Genomic DNA, 20,156 nt, shown 5'->3' with positions numbered 1-20,156 from the left:
AGTTTCGAGATTTAAAATCTTAATCGTATTTTGATGGCGATTTACGTAGGATAACAAACGAGAAATTACCTTCTCGTTAACGATTTCGGTATAATTTCATAAATGGAAAAAGCACGATTTAGTTTACCCTGTTTGTAGCTTATTCGTGCTTTTTGTCGAACATTTCTGAAGTTTGAGTATTAGGGGCATCGATGGTATTACATTTTGGTGGTTAAAGATGGAGGAGGTGGCGTGTCGTATATAGTATATACGATAGGCTGTCAAACCGTAGAATTAATCCGAAATTCGGTGTTGGGTGGTGGCGATTCTGCGTTTTGAACGGAACGACGAAAAAGTGTAATTTAGTAGGATCCGTAGAGGCTCCTTTAACCGACTTAAATAGTTAATTGGCCGACGGTTTGGCCGGGAATTAAGAAAATCGAACGTAAATCAAAGTTGCCGTCAAGTTGGCGTAATTGAACCTTACCCGCCTGTATTTCACGTATTACCGGTCTGTGTTATCCGTCCGAACTGGACTCCCGATTGACGTTTTATAATAAGTGACGACGCGGTGCGACAAAAAGACGACAACTCGGCCGTACACATATTATAACGGTAGGAGGAGAACAGATCGAGTTATTATTACCTAATTCGGTAGACGGCGTTATAAAAAGAGCGACTATTTGTAGTTAGGGGGAAGGAAAACGTCGGTGCAGAAGGCATCCATCGGTCGTCGCCGTAAAGAATTTGGCAGGAACTTCCCACGGTACGATCGATGGGAACCGTTACCTCCCTTCCAAATTCGACGAGAGAATTCGCGCGATATCGTCTAACAAGAAGTAAACGCCAGGAACCGCCTTAATATGTAATTCGGGGGTAAAAAGTTTCCAGTTGTTTGGTGGGTGGAATTTAAGTGTGGTTAACACATGCCGGGATCAGAAATACAACCGTTACTTCGTATTTAGTTGAAATTTATTGATAAGAACGAAGAGACGAACACTAGAATTTTCCGCATCAGATTAAGAAAATCTGGCGGGAATTACGTCGGAAAAGGAACTTGACGTTTCTAGCGAAAAGCCGCAATTCGGCCGGCGAAGTTCTTAAGTGTTTTTTGTATATCGACGAAAATGGAGACGAAATTCTATTGGGAAGTCGAGAAGAGAAATGTAAATACGTACTTTGGGGCCGTTATTGTGACGAGAAGTATGTGTATAATATGTACACCGGTTCGCGTGGTACGGCGCGTAATAACGTTGATATGTTAAAAAACATTACGGAAGACGAAGGAAGGAAGGCGGTCGTAGTCTAGTAGTGAGGCGGGGCTAACGAGTAATAAGGCCAGTAGGCCAGATTGAACGTCAGAAAGGCCATGGGGAAGAGGACTCGACACACTCGATCTACGGTTCGAGCCCGCTTCAGGTTCATGGCCAGTTCCAGCTTCTGCGCGTTGATTTGCAACTCGGTTTTGGTCTCCTCGTCGTTGACGTACTTCGTGCCGGTCTCCGTCGATTCTTCTTTCTTCCGCTGTTCCGAGTAAACAAATTGTAACGCTTTCGTAAAACCCTTGCCTCAATACGCTATTATTACGTACAGTACCAGTAGCTTTGACCGGGAAAATACTTAAAAGAACGTACCGTGAGGACGTGGAGAACGCTCTGCGTGGCGTTGAGTTTCTTCTTGCTCCTGGACAGGTAATTGACCAGAGTGAATTCTAACAGAGCTCCGAACACCATGACGGAACACACGCCTATCCATATGTCGATGGCTTTCACGTACGAAACGGGTGGAAGCTGGGTTCTGACGCCGGAAGCCACGGTGGTCAAGGCCAACAGAGTGGTGACTCCCAGGGTGACGCGGGCGGGAGTGGCGTCCACGTTCAGCCAGAAGGACACCCAAGATATCATCACGATTAAGGAAGTGGGCAGATAAGTCTGCACCAGATGATATCCGTTCTGACGGACAAAGATGAACGTCGCGTTCAGGAAACTAAACGAACCTGAAAACCAAAGAACAATCGTCACTCACATTTTCTATTCTAATTAAGTTGCGCCGACGGTAATCCAACCGGTAAAATTACGCATCCAAATTTTACATATTTCGTTAAATCCATCTTATCCTAACCGCGCTACCCCGTTTTCTACCGTAACCTATCGATTCTATACGTAATTTAAAACATTTCCGTCGCCCGTCTTCTCCGTTACCGCGTGACAACTCTATAAATCATCGTAGCGACAATAGCTTTAAAGTGATTTATATCCGTAAAGAATTTTAAAATTACCGTCCCTTCGAAAAGCGAAATCGTACCTTTACGTAAATTAATTAACTGAAATATCTTAACGGCTACTCTAATTTATAAATACTGTACGCATTGTTAAATAATTTAGCAACGTATCGATACGATTTCTAGTGTTTCACTAAAATAAGCCATACGGATTGGTAAACTTCTCTAGTGATACAATAATCGGTCATTATAATAAACGAGCACTTAAACGAATACTTCCATTAACTAAAAATAACGCGGGACTTTATAAATTAATAACGTAATCGGATAAGCTACCGCTTAATTGTTTATTTAACGGTTAAGGGAAGGCTTTTTTTTACCTGTGTCGATGGAACGAAGAAAGGATCCGTGATAGAATCTGTCGATGTCGAATTCCGACAACTCCACCGGTTGTTCCAGAACGATGGGGTCTTTGTCTTGCCATTTGATGGTTGTTTGATCGATGGTCTGAGCATCTACGTTTACAATTGCAATTAATTAATCACCTTCTCTAATAACAATATTCTTTTAATAAATATCGAATATCGGTGTTAGGAGCCTTTCGGTAATCATCACGGACGGGTTTTTTTCCGGTAAAATAATTTCTCTTAATGGGAATTAAGTCGAGTGGCGATTTGTTAGAGTTATTCCGGAAAGAACGCTTTACAGGTGCCAGCCACTACACCCGAGCGAATTTATTCGCGGCTTCTGGCAAAATTCCAAATATTTTTCAAACCGTCGACGGAATAATCTCCTTTTTTTCGGTGTTGTTATTTGTAGTATTTTCTACACATCTAGTTCGGGGCCAACGGGAAATTTGTCCAGCGGTAATTTTTGTTTTTAAAGTAAAATTTCGATACTAGATAACGTAATGGGCCGATAATAGGACAAAGAACGTTGTTGCATCGTTTCGTGTTTCCGATAAAATTTCCGTTCTACCGCTAAAACTTTGGGAGTTAAACAATGAGTACCGGCAATGTTTGTTTAACATAAACAATAACTAAGCCGTTTGTGACAGATTAAAACCCTGGTTTATTTAATATTTTTTTATATTAACGATTCCATAATAGTTTCTTTTTTCGTGTTGAAATTTTATTCTAAAAATTACCTTTACTAAAAGAGGGTAAGAGATTTACAACGACGTTTGTGTACATTAAATATGTAATTTTGTAACATTTATATTAAACAAATTAGTTAATACAACATTAGACAGGGTACGTATTACAATATTCGTTCTAAAAATAATTTAAACAAAAATTCGAACACTTACACGGTCCCAACACTACGTTACACTTTTGAGTATCCAAAGGATAATGCTTGAAAATCATGTGACAGTGTAACTTCAAAGTTAACCTGAAAATAAGTAATTCGATGGTGTTAATGTAAGGAAGAATTATCGAATTAGTCTAAATATATTATCTGGGCTCGATTATTCCCACTTACTTTATAATAAGGTATTCTTTTAAAACTTTTGATTTAGTAAAAATATTACCGGGAATAAAATTAGAAAATACAGAACAAATTTAACAGATTTCGCTTTTATAATGGGTGTAATTACTATTAGAGAAGCAGAAAATACAAAAGTTCAGTCTTCTACAATTGATAAAGCCGATTCTTTCATTCCCAGAAATTAAAGCCTGCCAAATTAGTAGCGCGGTTTTTTCTGTTTTTATCGCTCTCCTCGTCTCTATTTCTTATCGGTTACGCACAAATGTGTGTCGGGCAATTCTCGAAATTGTTAGCCGATTCTGACTAAAATACGGGCTACGGTATTATAACAATTCTTTTATTATTGTTTCGCTTTACCTTCATCAAAGACGGGTGTAAAAGGGAGCGAACGACACTCGGAATTTACGAAAACGATTTCTGTTTTGTATCGGATTCATCGGTTTTACTCCACGTAAATACTCCACGTGGACACGGAAACATTAGAAATATCAATTATTTAACTGTAAATAATTCTCGTGGATGGTAATTTCGGCCTTTACTCGGAGACGAATTCCTACGCCGTTATACTTATGGATTGATAGCTTTTATTACAGAATTCGTCGGTCGTATTGGCCGAGTTTTTGTCGTTACACTTTACCATGTTTTCTTTCCTTTCGACACAAGCGTATCGTTATTGGCAACGAGCGAAAGAAGTGTTTATTACCCGTGTTTCGCGGAAAAACTTTCCATTAAAGTCGGTAATCGGGAGGGAAGGAAGCCGGAACATCACGTTTGTAAGGCGACCACCGCTGCAATTTCCATTTGATTTCGTATAAAAAGTTCTAAATTTCTAGAAAATGAATCAATTTACGTACTTTCGACTAAAAAATAAAAAAATACCAGCGACGTGGGCGTTAAACTGGATGGCACGCACGGTACCGTTCTCTTTTTAGAGTAACCGAAGTATGGATTCTCTATGAATACTTAACAATGACATTTCCTATTAGCCGTTTTGACAAATGTATCTCATGTCCTCAAAAATGAGGAAAAAATAAAAAAAATGCCTTTCGTTGTCGTGTTTAAATGTCACTCGGCAAAAACAAAACCATCCGTTATCTAACATCACCAACCGCCAAGTCTATAAAAATACTTCTGCCACGTGGCCACACATTAGAAATGCTTCCAAACTCAACTTTTACGACGAAATATGCAAAATCGTCTTAGCGCTTGGCCCAGACGCTTGTATTTTTAAATAATTCACGCGCAAATTTCTCGCGTGCGATTCTCCGCCCCCAAATAAAATACTACTTTTTAAAAATCCAGTTTTAAAAATTCTGAACGATTTCTTATAATTTGATGCCGCTTTTTATACGAGAAAAAAAGGTACAGATATTGAAAAGCTAAACTTAATTTACAACGTAAACACCGATAATTCATTTTTATGTTTAATCGATGACGGCTTAACAATAGAATGGTGAACTTTCCGTAGCGTGGACGATTTTTAAAATCCCTTCAATTACACCAGTCGCTTCTATTTTATCTTCGTCGTTATTTTCCCGTCCTAAAATATTTAGTAGGCGACCTCCTTTTGTCCGCGAACACGAAACAAAATAATAATAATGTTTACGATTATAAAAATATTTGAGTTGAATATAAATTAAATTCGGAGAATATTTATCAGTAAGAATAATTTGAAGCGATTAAAAGGGTAAAGTATTTGTTTATCTGGAATCGACGAAGGAAGAAGAACGTGAAACACCGGTTGAACGTAGTATAAAAAATTGTATCGTATTTCGTGCCGTTCAGTTTATAAATGCTTTAAAAGAAATATTGTTACGAATATTTTATTACTTAAACGCCGTAAACAACTTCGACTGGTTTATGTTTATTTAGGTTTAAAACTTTTATCTGTGAAAGGAGTTCGGCAGTGTAATTTGAACGAACATTTAAGAAAATCGACTTTAGGCGAAGTAGTGATAAAGTTCCTTCTCTAAAATGTAGCTTGGCCCGCAACGCCCGGAGAAATGAAATTCCTGTATTTTCTAAACAGTCGTAGTTTATGCCCAAATAGTAAATTCGGAATTATAGAAATGTCTTTTCGGAAATGCGGGCAATTTTTTAAAACGATGATGCTTTAAGAATTTCCCAAATATTTTATCTGCTGAAAATTCCATATTTCTGGCAATTTTCGCCTGGTGGCTTTAAATTCGCCAGTTTTACCGGCGGAAAAAGTATTGTCCGACTAACGCGTCGCGGCATCGTTCGTAACGTATTTTTTACGCACCGCAGAGTGCTCTGAACGTTGCTCCACGTAAATTACGTAAGAGGACGTACCTCATGCTAAATAAAATGTCTCCGTTAGGATGAATTCTCAATAGTTTGTTGGGCACGGTGACGTAATGGAAATCGGCCTCTTTCACGTTCCTAAAAAATAAATCGGGTTTCCAAATTTTTTCTATCAGATCCTCTCCGTTCATGGTAATTGTCGTGTTCGTTCCGTATAAGTACAACTGTAGCCTGTGATCCAACCAGGACTGTCGCAGATATATGTCCATGCTGAATTCCTGCAAATAGGCGTTCAGAACTGATAGATAACCGAACGTTCCAATTTATTCATTCGGCAAATAAGTCTAAAACGATAAAAATCGAAATACATATTTATGCATGGGTTACTTTCGCTACCAATCTCGTTAATATGCGAAGCGCGTAACGTGTCGCAGTCGGATTTCGATCTGTCCCAACGTAAAGTAAACGTAAACTCAATCTACCTTAATACAAAGTGAGTGGCCAAATCGAATGATAAATGCCAGCCGGTTCCGTCCAAAAATTGATACCGACTAATTTTCGAACTTTTAAACGCCATTTAAGTATTTTTTTTTTAATCAAAAAAAAGGAACCAAATTGATCTTTTGTGTGGCTTCTCCCCGGAGCGATTTGATTGTTTCTATAGAAAAAGGCGCTTATCCACTTCCCATTTTGTTAATGCTTTTCGCTCTCACTTTCTCGGTAATAATGACTTTGCACGGTGTGAGCGGAATATCTAACGATTTTAAACATTTGTGGTCGCGCGAGCGAGAAATTATAAATTCGAAGAGTAAAAGCGAATTATGTCGTCACGGCCACGTCTTCTACATCACAACGTCTCCGGTGTTTTCCCGACAACTATTTGAATAGCGCCCGGTCGAAATCGACTCCCGATTTTTACGTCGTGTTTGAAATATAATCGTAACTAAATCGTTATAAACGTCTTCGATCGTCGAGAGTGTAATTATTATAACAACAAACATTTCGAGATTAATTAAAGTGTTTTGTAAATAAACTCACCATACTGGCGGCATTTACCGATCCGATGCTATTCACGTACATATTAACGGTCACTAAAGTCGGTTTTCCTGCCGAAATAAAAATAAATCTTTAATATTTTCAAATTTATAATAATTTAAGTTTTAAAGATAATTTAAAAATAAATAACAACAAAATCTCACAGGGATGGTTGCTTTACAAATTGTAAAAAAGAAATGGAGAAACGTGCCTGCCCTTTCGAAATAAATGCACGAAACACAATTAGTAGAATATCTCGAAAAACTTTAATAATTTATTCGAGTTTCGAATACGAATGTAAGAATTTAGCCACGTAAATCTTATTACTCGACATTTAATACGTTAAACTTAGTTCATAGAAAGGTAGGAATTTTTCGAAACGAAATTTTTAATCGTTAAGTTTGTTTAGGAAAAATGCTTTTGTCACTAAGTTGGGTCGATAATACTCGTAACTAGAATAAAAAATATATAAATAATGGAAAACTATGTTGCATTTTACATACACGGGTGATATGTCCGGCAATTACTTACTCTCCAGTTTATATATTAATAGTTTTAAAAACTCATAATTTATTTAAAAGATTCGTCTAAATTTTAATTCCCGTGTTTTTTAAAAAGAGATTTGTTATATCCAGCTTTATAAATCTAAATTACAACGTCTAAAGAACGAATAAAATGATCTTGTTGGCAATATTATTCGATGATTAAAATTTACTATTATTATTAGTAGAAAAATTGAATAAGATTATAAATACATTTATTAGCTTTAGGATTAAATAGAGAGTGAACTAATTGGAAAATAGAGCGAAATAACAAGTTTTCCAGAAGATTTTACAGGACGGTCGATGAGGTATTTGTTTACATAAACATTTAAGAATAAATATTATTCTCTTTATTTGTTAGGATAAACAAATTATTAAGTTTACATATTGTTGTAGGGAGGGAGATTTATTTTATTCTACCTGTATAAATATTCTGTAGCGATTCATTTCCGCCCATGTGGACTAAATACTAATTTCAAATTTTAAATAAGTTCCGTACATTTGATAAATTAATATTAAAATATCGTCGGCGCTAATAATTAGCGCGAGAGAGTATCGGAGTTTATTATTTGCGTAGACCCAGAATATCGAAGATTTTTGCTGATGTCAATTTAAATTAAACGACGACAATAATTATTAACGTAATTCCCGAATAAAATCCCGAGATCTAGTTTAAAAATGGTCCAAAATCAATTGTAAAGTCGTGTCACCGAAAAGTTACGGCTTAGGACAGTGTTTTTTTAACCTTTATTAGTGCCATCACTACTACTTTATCAAATGTTGAGTCATTCGTACTTCTAGTAATACCCGTAAGAGGTATTATGGCGCTGCCGGGCACCGTGGCGGCACCCCAGTGTCGTGGGTTCGAAAACCATTGGCTTAGGGCCTCACAGGGCCTGCCAAGGATCTCATTCTAACGTCGTAGGGCCGCGAGTGTAAATCGGATCGAAAAGTTAGACGATTTCGACCAGAAGTCTTATTGTACAAATTTTTCATAAAACTCGTTAAATGGGCTTTTTAAATTACAAATTAAAACGAGTTGCTTAACTTTTCCGGCAACTTTTAAAACCGCGAGTGGCGTCACTCTTATAACAATTAAAACCATAACAAGTTTTTAATAACATATCGTAACAGATGGGCCACTCGAGTTTTAAATATTGCCGGGAAAGTTAAGCAACTCGATAGATTTTTTTTAAATTGTAATTTAAAAAAACCCATTAAAGAGCGACCGACTTCGCTTCTTTTAAATTTGGAAGAAACTCCAAAAAAATCAAAAGATTTTTAACCCGAAATTTAATTAACTAATTAAATTCCGGTGATAATTTTGCACGAAATTGCAGTACAACCGACCATCAAAAAAATTGCCAAAAAGAACGAGAAATATCGAATTAGTGACGAAAATCATATAAAAAAAGAATAATTTAAAGTAGTTAAAAATAACCAGAAAGGTCTACTTAATGTCTAAGGATATTTTTTTATAAAAATTAAAAAAATATTTTGGATGAAGTTTGTTTATCCTCATCCACAAACGACAGACGACATCTTGTTTCATGCGCCAATACTCTCGTAAATCCTTCAACTTATTATTTTTTTTTTATTTTATTTTAATTAAATTTAACTTTTTAATAGTAATTAATATTAAATACAGAAGTATAAAAATTAAAAAAATATTTTGGATGAAGTTTGTTTATCCTCATCCACAAACGACAGACGACATCTTGTTTCATGCGCCAATAATCTCGTAAATCCTTCAAGTTATTATTTTTTTTATTTTATTTTAATTAAATTTAACTTTTTAATAGCAATTAATATTAAATATAGAAGTATAAAAATTAAAAAAATATTTTTAACGTTTTCGACTTATGTAAATTGTTGGCAGTCGAAGATTATCGCTCGGGGAATTGAAATGTCGTCTACTCGTCTCCTTCGCGTAAAAAAGGAAAAAAAATGTATTTTTAGTAATTTTATAAATTAATTTAACGTCGAAAATTCTTTTTACTGAGTTATCTATTCGAAATACATTAATCCGCCAGGGTTTACATCCATTCGTATAACTTACGCACTAATTGAACCACGCGCCAATTCAGTGTTGTGCGTAGATAGGGTGGCCCGAAAGGTACAGTACTTAACCGAGGTATGTATTAATATCGTTTTAAGAACAGTTACGTGTTGCTGCAAACAGATCGTTAATGGCGAACTCTTGATTAAACCGTATGTTTTCTTATAGTTATTATCGTCTACTAGCACGAAATAATAAATCGTCTAAGCCTTTCGAGAAGTTGAAACGGTGCCAAAGACTTTTATTCTTTGTAGTTATTGAATATGTTAAGTCCGAAGAGACGGCTTTAACATTCTACGCTTATAAAGTACAGATTGAAAATGCCACCAAGTGGTTTCTTCTTATTTTATTTATTTATATCGTATTAGTTTAGATTGCCGCGCGATTTATTTATTTATTTATTATATTACAAATAGGAAGTGCCCAAGGACAAGCGATTTCTACCCCAAACCAAACAAATATAAAACTATATAAAAAATATGCACGTGTTTTTTAAATAGATTAACCAAAGCTACTTTAATTAGTGGCAAAGTAGAAAATTTATTATTTTTATAGAAATTATAGGCTTTGTATTCCGTCCGTTGACGTAACAACGGGTCAATAAAGGACACGAGACAACTTAGCGAATTTCTTTGCTATTTTCTCCCGGCTGTTATAACAGAGAGAAAGTATGAATCGGTCAAAAAATGACCCCCCCCAAGACTTTTACATTTTTGGACTTAGGACACCTTAAAACGTCGAGAAATGCAAAAAAAATTCGGGGGTAATTTCTGTATGTATGGGTGTGAGTACGTGTGGGAGGACACGATTTTCTTCACCCTGTTTGAAGCTCGATAACTCCCGTGCTTTTTGTCGAATTTTCTTTAAAATTTAGATCGCATATTAATCTATTATATACTTCATTAAATATTTCGGGTTTTAGTACGATTGTAGAAACTTTGCATTAAATAATATTTTATCAGGTTTTTATTATTTTCGATTGTGAACGTAAAATAGTAAAAAATACAATTGATTTATAAGTTTCTTTATTGTCATTTTCCATAAGAATTTCTTTAGCTTATGGAATTAAAATGTCGCAACGCGCGATTCCGATTCTATTAATAAAACTGACGACGTATTTCGAATATTTCTCCAGATAAAAGTTCGCATGTTTACACGTCGATATAAACTCTAACAACCAAATTAATTTTCATTCTCAAAAATTGATGAAGCTTTTACGTAGTATTTTAAAAGTCATTTAATATATTTTAATGGCGAAGAAACCTTTCCAAATTTGTCAATTAAAGTTCGAAACTTTTACCACGATAAATGGAAGTCGGTCGATTCGTTGATTGAACTGGTCGAATTTTATTTTCTGTACGTTTAAATCTATAAACTAGAAAACTAATCTGTTCTTATACTGGGTTTAATAAAGGTTTAAAGTTAGTAAATAATCGTTATTTCCGTAACTAATATTTGATTCGAAAGTTTTAATTGTAGTCTCGAATTTTAACCAATCAGAAAGTTATTTTAAATTAAAAATTGCATTTTATTGGTTGGCGTAGAATTAAACCGACGAATTGGAAAGTTCGTCTCCAAACTCCCGCAGAATTATTCCGCAATTTAGTTGCAGCTTGATTAACTTCAAAGCTCTGTATATTTGAAGATTTCGCTTTCGTTTTCGATTTAGCACTAAATTCCCTTTTATTATTTTTCTACGAAAGTTTTCGGGGAAATCCACTCTTGCTAATTATATAATAAAATCGTTTCCATTGTATTTATTTAATTTCTTAAAGTTGTATTCCCGGTATCGAAGAGCTATTTATTCTCTCCGAGTACATAGATAAGTTAATTTATAGACCTATTAATAGAGAGAAATCAAACTTAATTCGAATTTAAAAAAAAAGTAGTAATCTTACTTCGTGCTTTAAATTTATTCTTCGAAAAATTACTAAAACAAACCCAGAAAATTCTATTGTTTTAAACGTTTATTTGTATCTGAACCGACGAACAGCATTTGAACTAAGTCATTAATTTCATCCGAGAAATACAAATGAAAGAACTGCCAACTTTTCATTGAGAAAATTAATTCTGTTCTATGTTGAAACTAGGATTTGGAATTAGTTAATAAGATTCATACCTTATACCAAAGAGTATAGAAGTAATTCCGAGGAGCAAATGTGACGATCCAGCGATTAGTTCGAAGTTTTGCATTCGATAAAATTCTGTTGTACGAATAGAAACAAATAAAACACTCAATCGATCGATAATACAATATAAAGGGAATAACTGACATTACTTCTTCAAAGGAGTTTACTAACCTATCTTTAGGGTGAGTGACTTACAGCAGATAAATATGATTTACTGTAGTCGTTCTCCCTCCATTCACAACACCCGTTGTGGTGATAAAAAATAATAATAAATAACATTTTCACTATTGAACAAATGTGGAAATTAATTTTTTACACCTATAAATGCCCACTGTCTGTCTGTCGTTCATTAATCTCGAGAACGGTATGAGATAGATGAAAGACGAGACCAGATGTGGGAATCATAAGGGTAGGACGCCTCGATTAACTATATACGAACTTCCGGTACAAACCAGAAGTGACGTTATTTCAGTTCAAACGTTTTCTCCGAAAGGTGTTAGACGACCGGAACGACTCTATTGTTAAAGGAAAAGTATGACGTACAAGGATAAGCCACTACTAATTTGAGGTGGAGAGCATATATTTTAAATTAACGTATAAATTTTTAATCATATTTTTTAAATTTATTTAAGTAGTGAGCTGCAATATTTAATAAACAAAAAGTTTTAAACGTACCGTACGCCATGGTATTTGAATAGTGTATTGTTTATAAACACGGCTATTATATGAATTTTAGAAACTTTGTTTTTATTTCGGCGTGTCATTCTTATTTAAATAAAAGAATAACAACCAACGGGTCGGGTCTTCTTTCAAATTTTAATTATTCGAAGGGATTACTTAAGTAAAGTTTCGAACTTTACGTAACGGCTATTAACGAAAGCGGGCAGTAAATTGCGCCCGAGTTGAATGAAAGAGCGTGTAGTGGCCGTCTAACAGTTTTTATAACTATTAAACACGCTGAAAATTAATTAATTTAATTGTTTAGTCTATAGATAGCGAGAACGGCTATTTATCATTACGTGTAGACCAAATTCAATTCGTATATTATCAACTGATTAATTATATAATACATTTTTTAAATATTCCATTATTCACACGTATTAAGATTAGTTCCTTTGGAATGGAATTTTCATTTTCTAATCTGATCGTTAAATCCGATCCTCCTTTCCCGTTACTAATTTATGGATAATGATATTATTTATAATATTTTGAATAAAGAATGACGATACCGTGCCTACTTTTTTCGATTTATGCGCGCGTAACAACCGATAAATTTTGGTTTCGGATCTCAAAATCTTGTTCGAGAATTTTCTATCGTACCTTTTATTTTAAAAAAAAGTATATAATATGCACTCTATCTCCGCTCAAATAACATAACTAGCTTCAATTTATGATAACGGGAGACGTTAGCCGTGTTATATTTCCAAGTATTTTAAGAAAATTTCGACGTAAGTTAATTCGACCTAAAAAAGAAATCTCCGCATCTCGAGTTTTATAATATCGACAAGCTACTCCGAGTGGGACGAAAATATCCAATAAAAACAACATAATGATGAAAGAATGACAGCATTAGCGATTTTCGAACATCCTATTGTTCTTTACGGTGATTACCACGAATTCGAATATGCTCTGTTTGGCGTGAAAGTTGCATTTAAAATTAAAGATTCGGTTGAAAACGAGTTATAAGTTGCGTGAAAGGATTAAAATATGTTTTCTCTTTGGATGTGTCTGTTATTGTGATGCGTTGGATAATTCATATTTCAAGAATACAAGCAATGTGAAAGCAACAGTAAAACGGAAATTGCATGAAAACGTGTATAAATCCTTCAGGAAATGTCTTCCATTTTGCTATATGAGTTATGTTAAATAGTTTTCAGTATATACTATAAACACAAATAGTAATGACTTCCATGCTGCTTTTTATAGAAGTAAATATCTTAAAGATATTTACTTTTTGATTTATTTACTTTAAAATATGTACTCTCGATTTTAGTAGTGTCTTGCCCCTGTATATCATACTTATACCGACAACAACAGAAATAATGCCGGTCATCTATGTAACTCCGTTGTGGGAAGAATATTTGAATTGAAATCACGCTACTTCCGGTCTAAACCGGAAGGTCGTATATAGTTAGTCGGGGCCTCCTGCCCCTAAGGTTTTCATATCCGGTCTCGACTTTCATCTATCGACACCGTTTTCGAGATTTAGGGACGGACAGCAGTGGGGATTTATAGGTCTACAAATTTTTTTTTTTTTCAAATTGCAGCCCAATTAACAGAATTAAGTGAGATTCGTGTAATAATCGCACTACAGAATAGTTTGAATTTACAACATAAACTGCTTCGGATATGCAGGGTGCAAGAAAAGTCCGTGTTTGCAATACTTTAGATACATTCTAGGATCAAAAATAAGCTCAAAATCCTTATCGTGATTTTGTCTGCCAAAAACTAATACTTTTCAAATTTCCCACCAAAGTATTAACACTCAAGTTGTCGACTTTTTAAAGTAATTTTATACTTTTTACTCTCCTGTCAATCGATTGAAGTAGGTAAATGTTGCCCGAGTAGGCCCTGCCGTAGTGAATGTAAACAAGACCTTTTTATCCACTTTAACGTTTCCAGTATCCACCCGCTTTACGTTTAAAATTAGTTGAAAAGAAGAGCTTTCTAACGTAAATTTACTTTGAATAACATTTCACCTTTTACAAAATTAAACAGAATAATTTACAAGAACTACTCAAATTTGGAACCCGCTTGGGTATTAGGAAAAGGGCAATACGGGCGAAAAGGAGACACGTGCCCCAGCGGGCTCCCCTGCACCCCGCGTAGCTACGTACTGTTTCTGTAAACCATGCTTTTAAACGAATCATTACATAAAAATTGAAACCGCTAATTCCTTCGACGGACTATTTACAATTAAGAAAATAAGTGCATTTGTAAAAGTTCGTACAATTATTGGCAGAGGCATTTATGCGTAGAGTAATCTTCGTATGCGGCGATTTTAATCAATCGACAAAATCTTATTACGGAGTTAACAAATTACGGGACGGAGAATTGATTCCGAATTACGCAACAGTAAACAATAATGGGTTGTCCTAGTTGTTTCAGTCTACTCGGCGCTTGATGAGTCACGAACAAGTCAATCTTCGAAGTAAGTTTCGTTCTTTTTCTTGCTTTAAAATGAAGAAAGATCGCTCCTTCCATTGCCGATTACTAACTCGCTAGTAATATTTTATTTACATGTTTATAAACAACGCGTAAATAACACAAATATAGATTAATTGATGCAAATATGTCCGGCAAATATTCCTTTTAAATTTGTCTACGCCCCGATCACGTTTTAGACTCGTAATCCAAGAACAACAGTAGACAAATTCCTTTCTTCCACCAAATACGCATACAATTCGATGATTCCATATTAATGGTTCTCTTTGATGATGTTGGCAATCGGTTCAAGTTTTTTCTCTTTCCTTTGTTTACGCGCCAACAATATCGATGATATAAATATAAATCAATGGGATTAACTCGTCTTTAAATAAATCGAATAATTTTTAGAAGCGTACAAATGTGTCCTTCGAATTTTGGCCAGACTAAACATCAAAATTAGAAAAATTAGTGTCATGTTCCTGTAAATCATACTTTTCCTGATAACATCAAAGTCGTGCCGGGCTTTTTCCGACCTAAGTTTGTCTCGATTTTTATCTATCCGACACCGTTTTCGAGATTAAGGAAGGACAGACAGACGGACGACAGTGGAAATTTGTCTACAATTTTTTCAAATGACGACGCAATGAATAGATATTTAAAGATTAATTCGTACCTACTTACAGGCGATACTTCATTATTATTAATTAAATAAGCAATTAGGATAAGAATGCCAATGTAAATAAACTAAATTCTGAAAGCGAAAATATAATTATGTGTATATTTGGTAGGTAAATAAAAGTAAGAATAACAAATGCACCGTATTTCCTCCATTAAAACGTACAGTACGTATCACCCGGAGCCCACCGAGTGGATAAAGCCACCGAACACCGGTCACGGTTTCGCACCCGGAGCCACGTGGAGTTTTCCGGGTTTCTTGACGTTAGTAACACCTAAATAGGGGCCAGTTTCTCATATAAAGTCCTGTCGAGAGGCATCCTCACTGGGAAAATCGCCGATAAGCTCCCGACTTGCGAACTCCACGGCGAATTTTTCACGCTCAGTATCCAACAATATAATTTTATTTTAGAAAATGTTTTTATGTATGTATACCAGTGGGGCGTTATAACTTCACCGAGGCCCGGAAAAACTTGAATTAAGAGGGCCCTACGTGGTGTTGGCATTTTTCTTCCAAAGAACTTCTGAGAGAAATATTTTCTTATAAAAGATTGGTTTGGGGCCCCAGGCAGTTTCCCCTTTTGCCCATAGAATAACGCGCCACTGATTTATGTTACATTAAGGCATTTTATTTATTAGAAATTTCTGAATTTCAATTTTAACTGGGGAATTTCTGAAAAAAGTCAAAAAATCTGCAGATCCCAAACTAAATGAAAATAGACAGACATTTAAGTATTTAATTGTTTGAAAATCCCTGTGTTTCCTTTTAATTTCATTTTATTTTTACTCCAAATGGGTCCATTTTATAGATTTATAACGAAACGTTTAAAAAACAAAGAAATTCCGAAGAATTCTCGATGCCGATTGTTTTTGAGAAACTGTAATGAGATTCTTTTTCGTATTGATTTCAAAGGGAATTTAAATACTTTACAATTTAATATTTACGATAAATTACACTTTATCAACCATTTTTTAATAAGAAAAGATAACGAGTAAGTTTAATTTATTTTTAAAGTTAATAATTAATATAAAAATGTGCTAAAATCGTTACGAGTATAAGGTATAAATACATTACGGATTATTAAAGATCGTATCAGAACCACGCTTAGTCTAGATACAAAAAAAAAATATTAATAAATATCCAAAATTAATGAAAAATCTCTCGTGAAAAATAACGCAATTATCCGCTGTTTAAGACCACTTATTAAGAATTTACAATTTTAGAAAATACTTAATTTTCTATAAAACATATTTTAAATTAAAAATAAAAGAAACTAACCTGTACCGTAGGTGGGCCATGCTCTTTTATCGTATCCTATAAGCATTTCGTCTAGAAAAGCCAAGCGATCCTGTGATTTGTGATGCTCTTTGTGTACAGTTTCGATTTTGTTCAGTTTATTACGATGATTGCTGTTTTGTAAAGAATATAATTAAGAGAAATTTAAAATAGATTTACTTTAAAATTAATGAATAATCTTAATTTTGTTTTAATTTATTTAATTTAAAATATACGCTCTCGATTTTAGTAGTGTATTGCTCCTGTACATCATACTTTTCCGATAACAACAGAGTCGTGCCGGTCGTCTGCGTAACGGGGAAATTTTTGAATTGAAATCACGTGACTTCCGATCCAAACCGGAAGTTCGTATATAGCATTCGGGACCTCCTGCCCCTAAAATTTCCATATTTGGTCTCGACTTTCATCTAACTCCGTTCTCGCGACAACAGATGGACGTTAGTAGGAATTTATATGCCTGCGATTTGAAAATCGCAGCCCAATTACTCGTGGCATTCATATATTATCGCAAGAATTTGAGATCATCGATATTTCCTACAAAGGCACTAAAGGAATCTTTCCGGATTTAGCAACGTCCTTTTTAATCTTCCAGAAGAAAATGATTTTAAAACTAATGGTAATCGAACACGCTCGAAAGAAAAAAACTAGTCTAATAATGTAAATTGGAGGAACGTCGTATGGAATTTAGTAACTAAAGTTTGTTATTCTTTCTTGGTAAATTGTTATTTTGGTAAAAGACACCGGGTTGTCGCTCTGTAAGTAGGATCCCATTTGGGAAAACTCGAAGTGGCGAAATATACAATAAATTCCAATCACGTATTAAGATCTAACCTTTTCTAAGCGCCGTTGCTTCGTAAACAAATAACACAAGTGATAAATTTGGCATTACGAACTAATTTCTAAATAATTCGAAAGGTTGCAACTTACGGGAGGAAACTTTCTGTCGAAGAATTCCAGCGAACAAAATAATAAGAGTAAACTATTGTCGAGTTGCGATTTAATCTAGGATTAAATCGAGTCATTCGCGCGTAAAAGACCCCGATTTAACGTAGAAAGCAAATGTACGAACCGACGTAACGTTGACAGAGACGTCAGACATCGCTGCCAGACACGATTCGATGGGTGCTCCTGCAAATCGATTCGTTGGGCCACCAGAATGGCGCGAGTACTTTTTCAAGCTCAAGGTCGAACTATATAAATTACCGACAATTAAGCAGACTTAGGCCTTTTATGGGAATAAAAATAAAACTCGACCCGGTTTGGCATGTAGAAATTTGAATAAAACGACGTTAATATAAATATTGATCGCCCTTACAACTTTGCAATTTATTACATTAAATATGAAAATAAACTCACTCCACTCCACTTTAATAACAATTCTTGGGAGAAGATACGATAATTAAGTAGAGATCACTTGGAAAATCTCATTTTCCGTCCAACAAATAAATGAATATATCTTTTACTACTTAAATAATTCATGCAAATTTTAATTTATCACGTTAACCAAAGGCAATTAGAATTAAAAATTAATTACGACGACGATGAGCAGAGAACAATTGGCATTTACGAGGTGGATGGTAATCAAGGGAGGAAATCGGGTGGTTTGCCTAAAAACTTCTCGCTCGAAAATTATTTTGCATATTCTTTTAATATAAAACCTGGGAATTTTATAAATTTCATTTTGTACAACGGCCGGAAAGCTTTACGGATGATTGAAGATTCTAGGCAGCCACTATAAAAATCTTTTACAGGGATTGCTACACTCGAACTTCTGCTATATTAAAGTAAGTAATATGCATTATTTACTCGTTTCGTACTCGACGGAAGGGATAAAAATAAGGAAAAAGGTATGTATTATTAAGTAATTACATATCAGACGTCTCACCCATTTGTTGTCGGATCTCCTTTAATTAAAAAAAGTCCGGTAAATAGAAGGAAGAAAGCGATCTGCCAGTGCATCTCACCACGGTGTTTACTTATTGGAATGTTGTTGCTGCTGTAGTGTCGACGAGACACGTCGCTCTTCTGAACCGAGCACGGGGGATACCGGAACTTTTATTAAGTCGCGTGCATTGCGCAACACTGGGTTCCTCCAATGAATTCCGAGGGGTGAAATGACGTCACGTTAATGTTATCTTAGAAGCTTAACCGTTTGTATCTTTCCGTAGCGATGAAAGTTTCATTGGCATCCGACCGTCCAATTTCTAGTGGAGTCGAGGAATTTCCCACTTTTTTTTCCAAACATAAATTAAGTCTCGTTTCTTAAATAGAAGTTAATAAACTACGCCGAGTTAAGAAAGATTTACTTTGTTAAATTCGTCTTTATCATTGGTTTTAATCTCTAACGTAAGCTTAAAATTCTACGGTTGGATACGTGTTGTTTACATGGAAGTTTTCTGTCGTATTCGAGAATTATCGACTTATTTAAAATAGTATTACTGTATCTCAGGTTACCGTGAGGCTTTAAAAAGTCGTTAAAGATTTTTTTATGAGTAGAAATGAAGAAAACGGCACCGAAAAAGTCGTTAAATATCGCAACTGATCAAAGAGAGGGATGATGCATCACCGGAAACTTCTCTATCAATTATTAAAAAAAAACTCAACATCTTTATCCATCAAAAACTTTTATTGCTAGACTTCTTCTTGCCGTCATTTTCTCTTTCTAATCCGTTGTTTTAACAATATTCCCCAGTCCCGATTAACACTACGGTGAGCAAACTGTATTATGTTTCACCTTTAATTCATTCGTTAACAACCGAAATTACTGTTTACTACCGTGTTACAAAATTTATTTATGTAAGTGGATTATATTCCACGTCTTAATGCTCTTTTATTAGGCATATAATTAAACTTTTACGTACTCGATTTGTGCTATAATTAGTTTAATATTTATTCTTTTGATTTTTGTCAAGATGAAAACAAAGAGTAAAGCTTTCAATAAAACAAAATGTATGCACGTTTGGCTAATTAAAGCTTTGTGTTTAGAATATAATTAATATTTACACAATACAAAGACATTTCTGTTATGTATTTTCGTTGTAATATATTCAAAAGGTGTTAACTAGATAAGAGATTTAAGATAGATTCTTCTATGTTTAAGTTATGACGTATTTTACGTCATTTTTCTTTCGTGTAAATATCTTTATTGAGTTCTTTTATGTTCCATATAGACTGTAGGCTCTATATTATATATAAGAGGAAAAAATCGATAGGTCTAAGTGAAAAAGAAAAAGGAGAAAACACAGAATCGTATTACGTGGATGACCGCGTGTCCAGAAGATAACGGTGATAAATGATGCGACATAACTTTATCAAAAAA

At 34.7% G+C, this 20,156-nt stretch overlaps 1 protein-coding gene across 1 annotated transcript; it reads right to left on the bottom strand.

Moving 5' to 3' along the window:
- Positions 1-658: 658 nt before the first annotated feature.
- On the bottom strand, positions 659-18,851 carry LOC136987023 (glycine receptor subunit alpha-2-like). Its single transcript, XM_067284656.1, has 8 exons — positions 18,723-18,851; positions 16,820-16,950; positions 6,992-7,059; positions 6,002-6,231; positions 3,510-3,592; positions 2,581-2,715; positions 1,614-1,975; positions 659-1,503 (listed from the first exon to the last, which is right to left on the bottom strand). Exons 1-8 carry the CDS (start codon positions 18,794-18,796, stop codon positions 1,285-1,287), a joined length of 1,302 nt encoding a protein of 433 aa, XP_067140757.1. The 5' UTR covers positions 18,797-18,851; the 3' UTR covers positions 659-1,284.
- Between the last annotated feature and the right edge of the window lie 1,305 nt (positions 18,852-20,156).

Source organism: Centruroides vittatus, unplaced genomic scaffold (genome assembly GCF_030686945.1).
Source record: "Centruroides vittatus isolate TY-2023 unplaced genomic scaffold, ASM3068694v2 scaffold_1444, whole genome shotgun sequence".
NCBI lineage: Eukaryota > Metazoa > Arthropoda > Arachnida > Scorpiones > Buthidae > Centruroides > Centruroides vittatus.
This window is presented reverse-complemented; position numbering and strand designations above follow the sequence as displayed.

Bases quoted from the DNA above. Each gene is read 5' to 3' on its own strand.
- LOC136987023 (XM_067284656.1), bottom strand. From the start codon at position 18,796: ATGCACTGGCAGATCGCTTTCTTCCTTCTATTTACCGGACTTTTTTTA. The intron at 16,951-18,722 runs GTGAGACGTCTG...TTTACAAAACAG, and splicing joins GGAGATCCGACAACAAATGG to CAATCATCGTAATAAACTGA. The intron at 1,976-2,580 runs GTAAAAAAAAGC...TTTGGTTTTCAG, and splicing joins TCTTCGTTCCATCGACACAG to GTTCGTTTAGTTTCCTGAAC.